General features: G+C 47.8%; 2 protein-coding genes across 2 annotated transcripts in view; one reads left to right on the top strand and one right to left on the bottom strand.

The window, feature by feature from the left end:
* The window catches only part of MIA (MIA SH3 domain containing), a 177,755-nt gene extending 173,561 nt beyond the window's left edge, over positions 1-4,194 (bottom strand). Inside the window, exon 1 of the mRNA XM_085625780.1 lies at positions 3,814-4,194. Within this exon, the coding sequence (XP_085481906.1) occupies positions 3,814-3,883 (70 nt within the window). The 5' untranslated portion in view covers positions 3,884-4,194. The remainder of the gene's footprint in view (positions 1-3,813) is intronic.
* ACTMAP (actin maturation protease) overlaps positions 1-18,015 on the top strand; it is a 222,185-nt gene that overhangs the window by 7,218 nt on the left and 196,952 nt on the right. The window lies entirely within an intron of this gene.

The following is an 18,015-nucleotide window of genomic DNA, read 5'->3' as shown; positions in this document are numbered from 1 at the left end:
TGCTACTCCCATAAACGTCCCTAAATCTAGTATTTAGGCGACTACCCATACCTAGATCTGCAACGATCTAAGAAAGGAACCACCCTGCAGAGAAGTCTGAAGACTGCCTTGGCCCCAACCCTAGGACATCAGACATCCACGACAGCTTCAACGCCACGACCGCCCCAACAACCACTGAGACCTCCGCCCCCACGACCCCCATCCACACCAACCGCTTGCTCTCCGGGACCAACATCAACAACGACACCATCAAGATCATGAACACCATCCACTCCGGCCCTCCGTCAGACCCATTCCCACACCACATCTTCAACAAGGCTAGCGCCACCATCGCACCCCATCTCCGGAAAGCCATCAACATCTCCTTCGAGATAGCAATCTTCCCGGAGAGCTGGAAGCACGCCGATATCAATGCCTTACTCAAGAAACCCAAGACGGACCACAAGAACTTCCGGCCCATCTCCCTGCTCCCATTCCCGGCGAAAGTCATCGAGAAGACCGTCAAACTACTGACCCGCTACCCTGAGGAGAACTGGGCCTGTCAGCCGCCTTCGACACGGTCTGCCACCGCACACGACTCCAGGATCCAAGAGAAGGCCCTGGACTGGACCACCTCCTTCCTCTCCGGCAGAACACAGAGCATCCGCCTCCCCCCCCTTCCGCTCCGAAGCCACCGAGATCTGCGGCGTCCCCCAGGGATCATCACTCAGCCCAATGCTGTTCACATCTACATGGCACCGTTCGCCCAACTGCACGACCTCAACATCTCCTACGCCGATGACACCCAGTTGATCCTCTCCCTCACCAAGGCCCCCCCCCCCACACCGCCAAATCCAACCTCGAAGGAATGAAGGCTGTCGCCGAAGGAATGAAGGCTGTCGCCGAATGGATGAGGAACAGCCGACTGAAGCTGAACTCTGACAAGACAGAGGTCCTCATCCTCAGATCAACCCCTTGAGCCTGGAACGACTCCTGGTAGCCGACCGCACTGGGAACAGCCCCAACACCCACCGACCACGCATGCAACCTCGGGGTCATCCTCGACTCCACTCTCTCCATGACTAAGCAGGTCAACGCAGTCTCTTCCTCCTGCTTCAACACCCTCCCCAAGATCTACAAGTGGATCCCACCGAAACAAGAACGGTCACCCAGGCCCTAGTCAGCAGCAGGTTGGACTATGGAAACGCCCTCTACGCAGGACCCTCAGCCAAACTCCTGAAACTGCTTCAAAGCATCCAGAACGCCTCTGCACGCTTGATCCTCGACATCCCTCGCTACAGCCACATCACACTCCACCTGAGACACCTGCACTGGCTCCCCATCAACAAGAGGATAACCTTCAAGCTCCTCACCCACGCACACAAGGCACTACACAACACCGGACCAGCATACCTCAGATGACAGCTTCTACACCCCCACTCGCCAGCTCCGCTCCGCCGACCTCACCCTCGCCACAGTCCCCCGCATCCGAAGAGCAACCTCCGGTGGCAGATCGTTCTCCCACCTCGCCGCCAAGGCCTGGAACACCCTCCCCATCCACCTACGGCAGACCCAAGACCCGCTGACCTTCAGAAGACTCCAAGACCTGGCTTTTCGAGCAGTAGCAGCTTTCCCCAGCGCCTTGAGACCCTCACAGGTAAGTAGTGCGCTTTACAAATGCTATGATTGAACCCTACCAGCCTGTCTCCAGCTTTGGCAAACCTGCAACCTGTCTAGCAACCAGCGACCTCTGAAACCCTGGGAGGACTGTTGCCTTCCAAAGTCTCCATCTCCTGTGAACAGCAGCCCTGCCCAGAAGAAACCTGCCTCGAAGACCCAAGATTCAAGTCACCTGCCTACTCTCCTCTCGATGCCCACAGCCCGAGTCGGAGTGGCTCACCTGTGCATTGAAATCTCCCCAGCAACCCAGACTTAGTGTTCAGCGTTGGCCGACAGCTCCTGACATCCACGACTGCGCCTGCAGTGTGAATCCAGAACGCCCCCTCGACTGCGCCTGGCTCCGGTGTGGAGAGTCCAAAAGGCAAGCATACACCCAGAGCCCAGAGGCTTGGTGACCAGAACTGGCACTACCCATACGACCCCATCTCACATCTGCAGTCGTTGGTCTTCCTCCTGCATCCTCCGCTGTCCTGCCTGCAGCCTTTTTGTCGAAAGAATCCTCATTGAAAAGCATTGGACTCCCGGCGTCAAAATTGCACCGTGTAACCGGCTGCCCCTGCGCCACTGGTGGTGCCTTTCTGGTGCTGCTTCGTGCCCCCCCCACCCCAATTGTGCTTGACCCCAACCCCCGGCAACCAATCTACTTACCTGATTTTGACCTCTGCACTCTGCCGTCCCTGTGCAGCTGGTGGTGCAGTTTTGTTACTCACCAGTCGCTTGTTCCTGGTCTACTTTTGGCTCAGAAGACTGGGATTTTAAGCGCAATACATTCCTGTTTAACCGCAATATTGTTTTCACATTAGGATAACATTGGAAGTTTCTACGTGTCGATTTTTTAAAGTGAAAAGTATTTTTAATAAACATACTTACCTTATTATGAAGATCTTGGTCTTAAACTAACGTATAAACAAAGTATAATTTTCAGAAATTGGTCTGGATCTCCATCTTGAGTCGTGTGTCCATTATTGATCATTGTTGTGCAACAAGTGTCTTACACTCCTCTGTGTTAGGTCTAAGGCTGCTCTCCCGCAATACCGCTAATAGAGCACTTTGGGTTTTACATTGAGCCCTGTACACTTTTGGGGAACCTCTGGACTCTGCACGGTATTACCACCACTGGCAATATCATATACGGAGCCAGCTTCCTACACAGTTTGAAGTCAGGCCACAACGATTTTTAACTGCAGAACGATGACAATGTCAAAAAACGTGTGGAGCTACAGTCCGACGTAGCTCATTTGACAATTAAAACTTTTGAATTAAAATAAGTGTAATTTCAAAAATAGCGGAGTGTTTGGATTCAAATAAGCCCCAGAAATAGCACAGTAGCTTAGATATCTTGACTAATGGTGTGGTACTGCAGCATTTTCACATTCTTCAGTGATTTAAATCCAATGAGTAACATTGCTTATAGTCAATTATCCATACCAGTTCACCTAGGTAACAAGGCTAGCTCGTATTAACATTTTGCAGTCGAATCAGCGTGAAAAATAATGGCCCATTGTTAGACCTGTCAGCCCTTTGGGTGGTCCCTCCTCATCATTATTTATTTTGTCCCACTTTTGCCTCAAACCCTGTTATACTTTTTAGGTCGAGGACTACCGGTCTGCCGAAGGCAGAACCGGAAGTCGAGATTTAATGTTTCCTAGAGTGGCTATTTAGCCCGCCTCTCTTTTTGCTTCTCCTCCATTGGCTGGCTTCCTAAACGGAGGCCAGCCATTGGAGGAGAGAGCCGTCCCTCCAAATAGGCTCCGTCTTTTTCAGATTCGGGGGCGTGTTCCTTGCTGTTCTTTCCACTTTTTAGCCACGCCCCCGAATCTGAAACCGCTGCTGCGTGCCTCGGAGAAAGGCAGTGGTGTGCTTGTTTGTTGATTGTCTCCCATTCTTCTCAACTCCCTCTCCTTCTCACTCTTCTGAATTATCTTCTTCCCTCTCCTCCTCTCGGTGTCTATCTCCAGATCGTACTCTCTCTCCCCTTACTTTCACCCACTCCCTCTCTTTACACATCTCTTCTTCCAAAATGTCTCTCCTTCGCTCTCTCGCATCCTTTCTCCTCCCCCCACCCCCCCCCCCCCCTTCATCTCCTCTTCTTAAGCCCCCGCCTCCTCTCTACTCTGCCTCTGCTGTCCCGCCCGGCCTCCGTTCCCCTCTTACCCGGGCTATCAAACGAAGGCAGAGATGCACTGTAATGTACTTCTCGTTGCAGGGTAGCTTGATCTTCCATGAGGTCCGTGATAGCATCTCACCGATCTTACAGAAAAGCAGGGCCGGAATGGGGAGTGCTGGGCGTCAGATGGCGGGTGATTTATTGCGGATCCTACCTGGGGTGGCAGATTAACTGTGCTATGACAACTTGCTGCCTCTCGGGTATCAGTCCAGCACGGCAACGTCCCACGCCGAAGAGCCCTGCGCGCGCTGAACTGCAGCGCTGCCGAAAAGGAGACGGACGGATCTCACTCATCGCAGCTGAGCTCCGTCACTGTCTCCCTGCTCTGGGCCTCCCTCTCTGCTCTCCCCGCACACTCCCCAGGGACTGATTCTCTAGGCTCTTGTCAGCTTCTACAGTCTGTCACCCTCCATGCCCCCAGCTCCGACGTTATCCACCGTCCGTTTCTTTCCCTGTGGTTGTCCTATCACTGTTAACATATAAAGGGTAGCTCAGTGGCTTGAGTGCCTGCTTTAAGAGTCAGGTATGTGTTTAGCTGTTCAGACTTTTAAACTAGAGTGTCAAGCAACGGTCCAGGAGAGGCAGGCCCATGACATACTTTCAGGATATAAATTATATTCATATACTCCTAAACTAAATTGTACTTTTTTACAAATTCAACGCTGATGGGATGAAGTCTTCTATTCTGGACATACCTTGCACCCATAATTTAAACCATTGCAACAATGACAAAGCTTTTCAACTATGAGCAATAAATAGTATATATTAATTTGCAATGTAATCAACAATATATTTTCCCTGTGCCCCTCTTCTGTACATATGCCAGTGGGTTTGCCTTCAACCTCTTCCGCCACCCCTCCATTCTTGCGTGGGCTTTCCCTGTGCAGCCAGCACCCCTCCCCCCTCACTACGTGTCACACGCAATTCTACCCCCTGCCCCCACAATCGATTTTCTAGAGGCTTATAAAACGCCGAAGCCTACTAGCGCTGAACCATGACGGAGGACGTGCTTTCAAACATGTGTGATAAGACTCCTGTGCCTCCCGAGTCTTGGGGGTAGGCAGCTTAGTTGGTTAAAACGCCTGCTGCTCCGTTCTTTGTAACCTGAAAAAGTTGGGTGGCCATTTACAAGGCAGCCTCAGTGTGCTGCAGGTTGCTTGAGGCTTTGGCTTGAATTCCCACGCAGCCCTGAAACGCCAACTCCAATCCACGGAACTCAACTCGAGACGTTATTTTAGAGCCATAATCATAATCAAGTCACTTTAGGCGGCATCCATTCTTGTGTGGGCTTTTCCTGTGCAGCCAGCACCTTTCACCCCTCCATTCTTGCGTGGGCTTTCCCTGTGCAGCCAGCACCCCTCCCCCCTCACTACGTGTCACACGCATTTCTACCCCCTGCCCCCACAATCGATTTTCTAGAGGCTTATAAAACGCCGAAGCGTACTGGCGCTGAACCATGACGGAGGACGTGCTTTCAAACATGTGTGGTAAGACTCCTGTGCCCCCCGAGTCTTGGGGGTAGGCAGCTTAGTTGGTTAACACGCCTGCTGCTCCGTTCTTTGTAACCTGAAAGAGTTGGGTGGCCATTTACAAGGCAGCCTCAGTGTGCTGCAGGTTATGGAGCACGCATCGAGGCGGTCTTGTCCGTGCTCACCCAAATGTTTATGATTTCAAAGACTGAAATTTAGTGGGGAAAAAGAAGCATTTGGAGCGCTACCTCCAAAAACATGAGCTACAACATTCCAGACTGTTCTGGCACTAGTTATATTTTGTGTAGATTACGTCATTAGCGGTTATGGTGGACATCCCTGCTATTCGCTAATAAGGCTTCGGCATTACAGGACTCCATGGGCGTTTTATTCAGTCCAGGAAGAAGGGATAGTATCTCTTCCCACCGCCTACCGCAACCCAACCCTTGGTTTATTGTAACGATTCCGAGCCCAACCGAGAATCCTTTTTAGGGCCTACTTATGATTCCTCACACCTTTTACGAGGACTTTCTGTTATGCCCCAGAGATATGCCTATTATGTTCCTTTCCATGCCCTCCTGCTTTGTACAGCAAAGTTTAAAAGTAGCCGGGGCTCGGGGGTCTTGATTATTCCTTCACTTGATCTATGAATACATTTCGCTAGCATTTATTTATTTAATGGGGTTTTGTCTATTTGCTCGAATTAGGCCCAAGGGGTGTTAACGCGATTTACCAGAAGTGGATTGTTAGGAATTTCAGCAGATAGAGCAAACCACAGAGAGAAAAATAAGATGCAAATGACACCTATCGTGTTGTGCGTGTGTGTATATATAGTTGTGTATGAATATCTACAGATACACACACAATACATATAAATGCAAAACCTGCAGATTTGGTACAATTTCTAGGATGCGTCACATACGTGATTAGAGTGTGGTACAACGAGCAGCATAAAAGGAAAGGAAGGAAGTTGAAGGAGCAAATGACGTTCAAATCGTAGTTGACAGAATCGCTGGAAGAGACGATATTTAACGGTTTTTGAAAGTAGAGCAGGAGTAGTAGTATGGATAACATTCCAGATTTTCGGAGTGCTGCCTGCCTCACGTCCTTCTTCCAGTGAAAGTCGGAAGCAGCTGCAGTGAGTTGTTTTTAGCGCCATGTAGCCTTTTCACCTTTTGAGCGTGTTTCAAACCACTAAATAATAACTTCGACTTTATACCTGAGTTCAGGGGGAACGGTACAAGAGTACTTGTAAATGTTTTCACAAATGAACAAAGGTCAGGGATCTTCTTACCTGTTGTTCTTACCGTACCTGTATGCGCAGGTACGGTATACTTAAACAAGCACTGGCAGAGCCCATTGGTCAGGTTTTGGCTGCGAGCCATTTAGCTTTGTCAAGGTTTGTTTTGTTAGGGTTTTTGGAAGCTGTAACACTTGCCATTAGGAAATTAAATCATTGTCTGATTTTTTTCCCCCAGAGCACAGATTGCCATAGTAGGCACATAAATAACAAAAAACATTACATTTCTAACAAAACCACAAATTATTGCCTGTAGCTCTGAAATTTTGGATATATGACAGAGCGATTGGTCTGTTGAGAGTGTGCACAAGAGTATCAGAGTTGCAAGTATAACAGAGTCTTTTAAGAATGGGAAAAGGGAAAAGGGTGGCTTGTCTTACTTGTTAAAGAAAGTCAAAAAATGTAAAGAGCTACAGGCAATAATTTGTGGTTTTGTTAGAAATTGAATGTAATTGTTTAAAAAAAAGCTGTGGATTAAATCCAACGGAAAAAGTGGTTGTGGTGGCATTTGTTTTGTTCAATGCACTAGAAACAGAATCCGAAGTTAGTTGCAGCACTGGCGCTCTTCTTAGTTATTTAAGTACAGTAGGCTTGGCCTTGCTACATATGAGCCAAACCCTGTTTTTGGTATCATAGTAGGCACATGGCACTGGTACGCATGTGCCAGATGTTGCAGGTTTAGCTGGGCTGCCCTGCTTTTAGCCTTGGCTTCTGAGGCCTGTCAGGCTGTAATGCCACACCCCCCACTGACGTGGGAAGAGTTAGCAAATTAAATGCAGCCAGGCGCTGAAGGCCTTTGCTCCCCATTACTGTATGTCAATCAACGAAGGGACACCCATTTGCCACTGGGTCCCTCGAGATTGCACATAATTGGCGTCATCGGCAGTTACTGTAAACTGATTCACTTTTAATGTATAGTGCGAACTTGACCCGAAGGTATAGGAGCGTTTTACATGGACGCATTCATTTTTTGTAGGCATAGGGAGATTAAGGGATTTGGCTAGAATCACGGAATGTTGAGCAGATGCCAAGACTTGAACCCGCATCCCCAGTTCCAAGTCGGCAGCTCTGGTTGTTATGCCACATCCTTTCTTAAAGCTGTAATAGAGGTGAGTGGTGAGAAAGGATTACACAGTTCGTTCAAGTACTGCTATTTGTACCAAAGAATAGTGCTTCTTAATAGTACTGTAGTGAATAAACGTACACTGAAGATGGAATAACAGGGTTCATATGGTACAACCCTTGGTTTCCAGATCCAGGATTTAGCCACTACTGGGTCTCTGGGTCTTCACTGCCTGTGACTGCTAGGACGCGATGGTTTCTGTCTCTATCTCTGGCTTTGCACGCAAGCATTCTTAGAACTATGACTAGGTCACAACGTAATGAAGTCGGCAGCTCTGCCCGTTGGGCCACATCCTCTCACATCATCATTATTGCTGGTAGGAAGGCCAGATTTCCAAACATTAAAAACAGGACTTGTCACTGACACAGAAGTAGGAATAGGACCTGCTTTATTGCAATAGTATTTGCTGGCTGTAGATTTCACATCCTCAAAGTCCTCTTTCTCCACGGATTCTCTTGCTACCACCCGTGCCGATCAGCTCTCTACAGACCCTCTCTCACATGTATTTAATTTATTTTATTGCGATACTCATCCCATTGTAGGTTATCGAGCGCTTTACATCACACTTATTATGCAGAGCTAATGACTCATAAGTGTGCAAGTCAAGGTATTGGAAATGTTACACAAGACAATGATGACTCCTAGGTGACATTAAAAATGCTATACGTCTCGCCTTTCATTAAGTGAAAGCTATTTGCTTTGCTATACAATACCATTAGCAAAGCAAATGGCTTTAACTTATTATTCCGTTTTCCCGCGGTCTGGCCTGCGCGGCATTAACCCAGCTATTTGTCCTTTTGAATTCCCTCCTCCTCTCTGACAACTGTGCATGCTCTTGAACGCTGCTGCATTGGTAACTTTGCCCTGGTAATTGCCCTGTCATTTCCCGCTTCCTTAATCCCAATTTATGAACATTGCAATTGCAAAACCCCACCATATGCTTCTACCTCTTTCTCTTATCTTCCATTGCAGCCTTTTCCTTTCATTCCCTAGACTCCCTCACACTCCTGCAATCCCCCCCATGTGAAACCCCCCCCCTATTTTGCTCCAAAACCCCAAACTTACTCTTTGCCTTCCTTGAGCCTTCCCTCCCCGGGTGAATATGCAGATACCGTGTTTCCCTCCCCCCTTCCCCCCCCCTCCCCCAAATACCAAACTACTGTCACTTTAGTGCTACAACCTGTCTTCCAGTTTTACCGTGGCAACAAGTTTATATTCTCTTAACTGGAAAGATCCTTCTGCTAAATGCTGAAACCGCCTGCCTACTTGGTTATTGGAGCCTATGACTACCTGACTTCATAACATTGCAGTAAACATCATCAACGAAACCTCACTAATACATTAAAATCCTGTAATTCCCCCTCCCTTAAACTCCAGACTTGTGAACATTGCAATAATAAAACCCCGCCCTACGCTTCCACCTCTTTTCTTTCTTTTTCCATTCTGCCTTTTCCTTGCATTCCCCAATATCTCTCTCACGACCCAGCAAGCATCCCCAAGTCATCTACCCTAGTGTTGATCCAAAGCTATTGACATTGTAAATAACAATGACGTTTCTTTAAATGTTTTAAAAACTAAAACATAAACAAAAATAATGTCATGAGCAATGCCAATAGCTCTAACTTTAACAATGCCGAGACCATTGCATTGTAAATGCTTGTTCCTTTTTGGGAACCACCAGACTTTTTAGGTCGAGGACTACCGGTCTGCCGAAGGCAGAACCGGAAGTCGAGATTTAATGTTTCCTAGAGTGGCTATTTAGCCCGCCTCTCTTTTTGCTTCTCCTCCATTGGCTGGCTTCATAAACGGAGGCCAGCCGTTGGAGGAGAGAGCCGTCCCTCCAAATAGGCTCCGTCTTTTTCAGATTCGGGGGCGTGTTCCTTGCTGTTCTTTCCACTTTTTAGCCACGCCCCCGAATCTGAAACCGCTGCTGCGTTTCTCCGAGGCATTTCTGCCTCGGAGAAAGGCAGTGGTGTGCTTGTTTGTTGATTGTCTCCCATTCTTCTCAACTCCCTCTCCTTCTCACTCTTCTGAATTATCTTCTTCCCTCTCCTCCTCTCGGTGTCTATCTCCAGATCGTACTCTCTCTCCCCTTACTTTCACCCACTCCCTCTCTTTACACATCTCTTCTTCCAAAATGTCTCTCCTTCGCTCTCTCGCATCCTTTCTCCTCCCCCCCCCCCTTCATCTCCTCTTCTTAAGCCCCCGCCTCCTCTCTACTCTGCCTCTGCTGTCCCGCCCGGCCTCCGTTCCCCTCTTACCCGGGCTATCAAACGAAGGCAGAGATGCACTGTAATGTACTTCTCGTTGCAGGGTAGCTTGATCTTCCATGAGGTCCGTGATAGCATCTCACCGATCTTACAGAAAAGCAGGGCCGGAATGGGGAGTGCTGGGCGTCAGATGGCGGGTGATTTATTGCGGATCCTACCTGGGGTGGCAGATTAACTGTGCTATGACAACTTGCTGCCTCTCGGGTATCAGTCCAGCACGGCAACGTCCCACGCCGAAGAGCCCTGCGCGCGCTGAACTGCAGCGCTGCCGAAAAGGAGACGGACGGATCTCACTCATCGCAGCTGAGCTCCGTCACTGTCTCCCTGCTCTGGGCCTCCCTCTCTGCTCTCCCCGCACACTCCCCAGGGACTGATTCTCTAGGCTCTTGTCAGCTTCTACAGTCTGTCACCCTCCATGCCCCCAGCTCCGACGTTATCCACCGTCCGTTTCTTTCCCTGTGGTTGTCCTATCACTGTTAACATATAAAGGGTAGCTCAGTGGCTTGAGTGCCTGCTTTAAGAGTCAGGTATGTGTTTAGCTGTTCAGACTTTTAAACTAGAGTGTCAAGCAACGGTCCAGGAGAGGCAGGCACATGACATACTTTCAGGATATAAATTATATTCATATACTCCTAAACTAAATTGTACTTTTTTACAAATTCAACGCTGATGGGATGAAGTCTTCTATTCTGGACATACCTTGCACCCATAATTTAAACCATTGCAACAATGACAAAGCTTTTCAACTTTGAGCAATAAATAGTATATATTACTTTGCAATGTAATCAACAATATATTTTCCCTGTGCCCCTCTTCTGTACATATGCCAGTGGGTTTGCCTTCAACCTCTTCCGCCACCCCTCCATTCTTGCGTGGGCTTTCCCTGTGCAGCCAGCACCCCTCCCCCCTCACTACGTGTCACACGCAATTCTACCCCCTGCCCCCACAATCGATTTTCTAGAGGCTTATAAAACGCCGAAGCCTACTAGCGCTGAACCATGACGGAGGACGTGCTTTCAAACATGTGTGATAAGACTCCTGTGCCTCCCGAGTCTTGGGGGTAGGCAGCTTAGTTGGTTAACACGCCTGCTGCTCCGTTCTTTGTAACCTGAAAAAGTTGGGTGGCCATTTACAAGGCAGCCTCAGTGTGCTGCAGGTTGCTTGAGGCTTTGGCTTGAATTCCCACGCAGCCCTGAAACGCCAACTCCAATCCACGGAGACGTTATTTTAGAGCCATAATCATAATCAAGTCACTTTAGGCGGCATCCATTCTTGTGTGGGCTTTTCCTGTGCAGCCAGCACCTTTCACCCCTCCATTCTTGCGTGGGCTTTCCCTGTGCAGCCAGCACCCCTCCCCCCTCACTACGTGTCACACGCAATTCTACCCCCTGCCCCCACAATCGATTTTCTAGAGGCTTATAAAACGCCGAAGCCTACTGGCGCTGAACCATGACGGAGGACGTGCTTTCAAACATGTGTGGTAAGACTCCTGTGCCTCCCGAGTCTTGGGGGTAGGCAGCTTAGTTGGTTAACACGCCTGCTGCTCCGTTCTTTGTAACCTGAAAGAGTTGGGTGGCCATTTACAAGGCAGCCTCAGTGTGCTGCAGGTTATGGAGCACGCATCGAGGCGGTCTTGTCCGTGCTCACCCAAATGTTTATGATTTCAAAGACTGAAATTTAGTGGGGAAAAAGAAGCATTTGGAGCGCTACCTCCAAAAACATGAGCTACAACATTCCAGACTGTTCTGGCACTAGTTATATTTTGTGTAGATTACGTCATTAGCGGTTATGGTGGACATCCCTGCTATTCGCTAATAAGGCTTCGGCATTACAGGACTCCATGGGCGTTTTATTCAGTCCAGGAAGAAGGGATAGTATCTCTTCCCACCGCCTACCGCAACCCAACCCTTGGTTTATTGTAACGATTCCGAGCCCAACCGAGAATCCTTTTTAGGGCCTACTTATGATTCCTCACACCTTTTACGAGGACTTTCTGTTATGCCCCAGAGATATGCCTATTATGTTCCTTTCCATGCCCTCCTGCTTTGTACAGCAAAGTTTAAAAGTAGCCGGGGCTCGGGGGTCTTGATTATTCCTTCACTTGATCTATGAATACATTTCGCTAGCATTTATTTATTTAATGGGGTTTTGTGTATTTGCTCGAATTAGGCCCAAGGGGTGTTAACGCGATTTACCAGAAGTGGATTGTTAGGAATTTCAGCAGATAGAGCAAACCACAGAGAGAAAAATAAGATGCAAATGACACCTATCGTGTTGTGCGTGTGTGTATATATAGTTGTGTATGAATATCTACAGATACACACACAATACATATAAATGCAAAACCTGCAGATTTGGTACAATTTCTAGGATGCGTCACATACGTGATTAGAGTGTGGTACAACGAGCAGCATAAAAGGAAAGGAAGGAAGTTGAAGGAGCAAATGACGTTCAAATCGTAGTTGACAGAATCGCTGGAAGAGACGATATTTAACGGTTTTTGAAAGTAGAGCAGGAGTAGTAGTATGGATAACATTCCAGATTTTCGGAGTGCTGCCTGCCTCACGTCCTTCTTCCAGTGAAAGTCGGAAGCAGCTGCAGTGAGTTGTTTTTAGCGCCATGTAGCCTTTTCACCTTTTGAGCGTGTTTCAAACCACTAAATAATAACTTCGACTTTATACCTGAGTTCAGGGGGAACGGTACAAGAGTACTTGTAAATGTTTTCACAAATGAACAAAGGTCAGGGATCTTCTTACCTGTTGTTCTTACCGTACCTGTATGCGCAGGTACGGTATACTTAAACAAGCACTGGCAGAGCCCATTGGTCAGGTTTTGGCTGCGAGCCATTTAGCTTTGTCAAGGTTTGTTTTGTTAGGGTTTTTGGAAGCTGTAACACTTGCCATTAGGAAATTAAATCATTGTCTGATTTTTTTCCCCCAGAGCACAGATTGCCATAGTAGGCACATAAATAACAAAAAACATTACATTTCTAACAAAACCACAAATTATTGCCTGTAGCTCTGAAATTTTGGATATATGACAGAGCGATTGGTCTGTTGAGAGTGTGCACAAGAGTATCAGAGTTGCAAGTATAACAGAGTCTTTTAAGAATGGGAAAAGGGAAAAGGGTGGCTTGTCTTACTTGTTAAAGAAAGTCAAAAAATGTAAAGAGCTACAGGCAATAATTTGTGGTTTTGTTAGAAATTGAATGTAATTGTTTAAAAAAAAGCTGTGGATTAAATCCAACGGAAAAAGTGGTTGTGGTGGCATTTGTTTTGTTCAATGCACTAGAAACAGAATCCGAAGTTAGTTGCAGCACTGGCGCTCTTCTTAGTTATTTAAGTACAGTAGGCTTGGCCTTGCTACATATGAGCCAAACCCTGTTTTTGGTATCATAGTAGGCACATGGCACTGGTACGCATGTGCCAGATGTTGCAGGTTTAGCTGGGCTGCCCTGCTTTTAGCCTTGGCTTCTGAGGCCTGTCAGGCTGTAATGCCACACCCCCCACTGACGTGGGAAGAGTTAGCAAATTAAATGCAGCCAGGCGCTGAAGGCCTTTGCTCCCCATTACTGTATGTCAATCAACGAAGGGACACCCATTTGCCACTGGGTCCCTCGAGATTGCACATAATTGGCGTCATCGGCAGTTACTGTAAACTGATTCACTTTTAATGTATAGTGCGAACTTGACCCGAAGGTATAGGAGCGTTTTACATGGACGCATTCATTTTTTGTAGGCATAGGGAGATTAAGGGATTTGGCTAGAATCACGGAATGTTGAGCAGATGCCAAGACTTGAACCCGCATCCCCAGTTCCAAGTCGGCAGCTCTGGTTGTTATGCCACATCCTTTCTTAAAGCTGTAATAGAGGTGAGTGGTGAGAAAGGATTACACAGTTCGTTCAAGTACTGCTATTTGTACCAAAGAATAGTGCTTCTTAATAGTACTGTAGTGAATAAACGTACACTGAAGATGGAATAACAGGGTTCATATGGTACAACCCTTGGTTTCCAGATCCAGGATTTAGCCACTACTGGGTCTCTGGGTCTTCACTGCCTGTGACTGCTAGGACGCGATGGTTTCTGTCTCTATCTCTGGCTTTGCACGCAAGCATTCTTAGAACTATGACTAGGTCACAACGTAATGAAGTCGGCAGCTCTGCCCGTTGGGCCACATCCTCTCACATCATCATTATTGCTGGTAGGAAGGCCAGATTTCCAAACATTAAAAACAGGACTTGTCACTGACACAGAAGTAGGAATAGGACCTGCTTTATTGCAATAGTATTTGCTGGCTGTAGATTTCACATCCTCAAAGTCCTCTTTCTCCACGGATTCTCTTGCTACCACCCGTGCCGATCAGCTCTCTACAGACCCTCTCTCACATGTATTTAATTTATTTTATTGCGATACTCATCCCATTGTAGGTTATCGAGCGCTTTACATCACACTTATTATGCAGAGCTAATGACTCATAAGTGTGCAAGTCAAGGTATTGGAAATGTTACACAAGACAATGATGACTCCTAGGTGACATTAAAAATGCTATACGTCTCGCCTTTCATTAAGTGAAAGCTATTTGCTTTGCTATACAATACCATTAGCAAAGCAAATGGCTTTAACTTATTATTCCGTTTTCCCGCGGTCTGGCCTGCGCGGCATTAACCCAGCTATTTGTCCTTTTGAATTCCCTCCTCCTCTCTGACAACTGTGCATGCTCTTGAACGCTGCTGCATTGGTAACTTTGCCCTGGTAATTGCCCTGTCATTTCCCGCTTCCTTAATCCCAATTTATGAACATTGCAATTGCAAAACCCCACCATATGCTTCTACCTCTTTCTCTTATCTTCCATTGCAGCCTTTTCCTTTCATTCCCTAGACTCCCTCACACTCCTGCAATCCCCCCCATGTGAAACCCCCCCCCTATTTTGCTCCAAAACCCCAAACTTACTCTTTGCCTTCCTTGAGCCTTCCCTCCCCGGGTGAATATGCAGATACCGTGTTTCCCTCCCCCCTTCCCCCCCCCTCCCCCAAATACCAAACTACTGTCACTTTAGTGCTACAACCTGTCTTCCAGTTTTACCGTGGCAACAAGTTTATATTCTCTTAACTGGAAAGATCCTTCTGCTAAATGCTGAAACCGCCTGCCTACTTGGTTATTGGAGCCTATGACTACCTGACTTCATAACATTGCAGTAAACATCATCAACGAAACCTCACTAATACATTAAAATCCTGTAATTCCCCCTCCCTTAAACTCCAGACTTGTGAACATTGCAATAATAAAACCCCGCCCTACGCTTCCACCTCTTTTCTTTCTTTTTCCATTCTGCCTTTTCCTTGCATTCCCCAATATCTCTCTCACGACCCAGCAAGCATCCCCAAGTCATCTACCCTAGTGTTGATCCAAAGCTATTGACATTGTAAATAACAATGACGTTTCTTTAAATGTTTTAAAAACTAAAACATAAACAAAAATAATGTCATGAGCAATGCCAATAGCTCTAACTTTAACAATGCCGAGACCATTGCATTGTAAATGCTTGTTCCTTTTTGGGAACCACCAGACTTTTTAGGTCGAGGACTACCGGTCTGCCGAAGGCAGAACCGGAAGTCGAGATTTAATGTTTCCTAGAGTGGCTATTTAGCCCGCCTCTCTTTTTGCTTCTCCTCCATTGGCTGGCTTCCTAAACGGAGGCCAGCCGTTGGAGGAGAGAGCCGTCCCTCCAAATAGGCTCCGTCTTTTTCAGATTCGGGGGCGTGTTCCTTGCTGTTCTTTCCACTTTTTAGCCACGCCCCCGAATCTGAAACCGCTGCTGCGTTTCTCCGAGGCATTTCTGCCTCGGAGAAAGGCAGTGGTGTGCTTGTTTGTTGATTGTCTCCCATTCTTCTCAACTCCCTCTCCTTCTCACTCTTCTGAATTATCTTCTTCCCTCTCCTCCTCTCGGTGTCTATCTCCAGATCGTACTCTCTCTCCCCTTACTTTCACCCACTCCCTCTCTTTACACATCTCTTCTTCCAAAATGTCTCTCCTTCGCTCTCTCGCATCCTTTCTCCTCCCCCCCCCCCCCCCTTCATCTCCTCTTCTTAAGCCCCCGCCTCCTCTCTACTCTGCCTCTGCTGTCCCGCCCGGCCTCCGTTCCCCTCTTACCCGGGCTATCAAACGAAGGCAGAGATGCACTGTAATGTACTTCTCGTTGCAGGGTAGCTTGATCTTCCATGAGGTCCGTGATAGCATCTCACCGATCTTACAGAAAAGCAGGGCCGGAATGGGGAGTGCTGGGCGTCAGATGGCGGGTGATTTATTGCGGATCCTACCTGGGGTGGCAGATTAACTGTGCTATGACAACTTGCTGCCTCTCGGGTATCAGTCCAGCACGGCAACGTCCCACGCCGAAGAGCCCTGCGCGCGCTGAACTGCAGCGCTGCCGAAAAGGAGACGGACGGATCTCACTCATCGCAGCTGAGCTCCGTCACTGTCTCCCTGCTCTGGGCCTCCCTCTCTGCTCTCCCCGCACACTCCCCAGGGACTGATTCTCTAGGCTCTTGTCAGCTTCTACAGTCTGTCACCCTCCATGCCCCCAGCTCCGACGTTATCCACCGTCCGTTTCTTTCCCTGTGGTTGTCCTATCACTGTTAACATATAAAGGGTAGCTCAGTGGCTTGAGTGCCTGCTTTAAGAGTCAGGTATGTGTTTAGCTGTTCAGACTTTTAAACTAGAGTGTCAAGCAACGGTCCAGGAGAGGCAGGCACATGACATACTTTCAGGATATAAATTATATTCATATACTCCTAAACTAAATTGTACTTTTTTACAAATTCAACGCTGATGGGATGAAGTCTTCTATTCTGGACATACCTTGCACCCATAATTTAAACCATTGCAACAATGACAAAGCTTTTCAACTTTGAGCAATAAATAGTATATATTACTTTGCAATGTAATCAACAATATATTTTCCCTGTGCCCCTCTTCTGTACATATGCCAGTGGGTTTGCCTTCAACCTCTTCCGCCACCCCTCCATTCTTGCGTGGGCTTTCCCTGTGCAGCCAGCACCCCTCCCCCCTCACTACGTGTCACACGCAATTCTACCCCCTGCCCCCACAATCGATTTTCTAGAGGCTTATAAAACGCCGAAGCCTACTAGCGCTGAACCATGACGGAGGACGTGCTTTCAAACATGTGTGATAAGACTCCTGTGCCTCCCGAGTCTTGGGGGTAGGCAGCTTAGTTGGTTAACACGCCTGCTGCTCCGTTCTTTGTAACCTGAAAAAGTTGGGTGGCCATTTACAAGGCAGCCTCAGTGTGCTGCAGGTTGCTTGAGGCTTTGGCTTGAATTCCCACGCAGCCCTGAAACGCCAACTCCAATCCACGGAACTCAACTCGAGACGTTATTTTAGAGCCATAATCATAATCAAGTCACTTTAGGCGGCATCCATTCTTGTGTGGGCTTTTCCTGTGCAGCCAGCACCTTTCACCCCTCCATTCTTGCGTGGGCTTTCCCTGTGCAGCCAGCACCCCTCCCCCCTCACTACGTGTCACACGCATTTCTACCCCCTGCCCCCACAATCGATTTTCTAGAGGCTTATAAAACGCCGAAGCGTACTGGCGCTGAACCATGACGGAGGACGTGCTTTCAAACATGTGTGGTAAGACTCCTGTGCCCCCCGAGTCTTGGGGGTAGGCAGCTTAGTTGGTTAACACGCCTGCTGCTCCGTTCTTTGTAACCTGAAAGAGTTGGGTGGCCATTTACAAGGCAGCCTCAGTGTGCTGCAGGTTATGGAGCACGCATCGAGGCGGTCTTGTCCGTGCTCACCCAAATGTTTATGATTTCAAAGACTGAAATTTAGTGGGGAAAAAGAAGCATTTGGAGCGCTACCTCCAAAAACATGAGCTACAACATTCCAGACTGTTCTGGCACTAGTTATATTTTGTGTAGATTACGTCATTAGCGGTTATGGTGGACATCCCTGCTATTCGCTAATAAGGCTTCGGCATTACAGGACTCCATGGGCGTTTTATTCAG

This window comes from Triturus cristatus, chromosome 9, assembly GCF_964204655.1.
Source record: "Triturus cristatus chromosome 9, aTriCri1.1, whole genome shotgun sequence".
NCBI lineage: Eukaryota > Metazoa > Chordata > Amphibia > Caudata > Salamandridae > Triturus > Triturus cristatus.
This window is presented reverse-complemented; position numbering and strand designations above follow the sequence as displayed.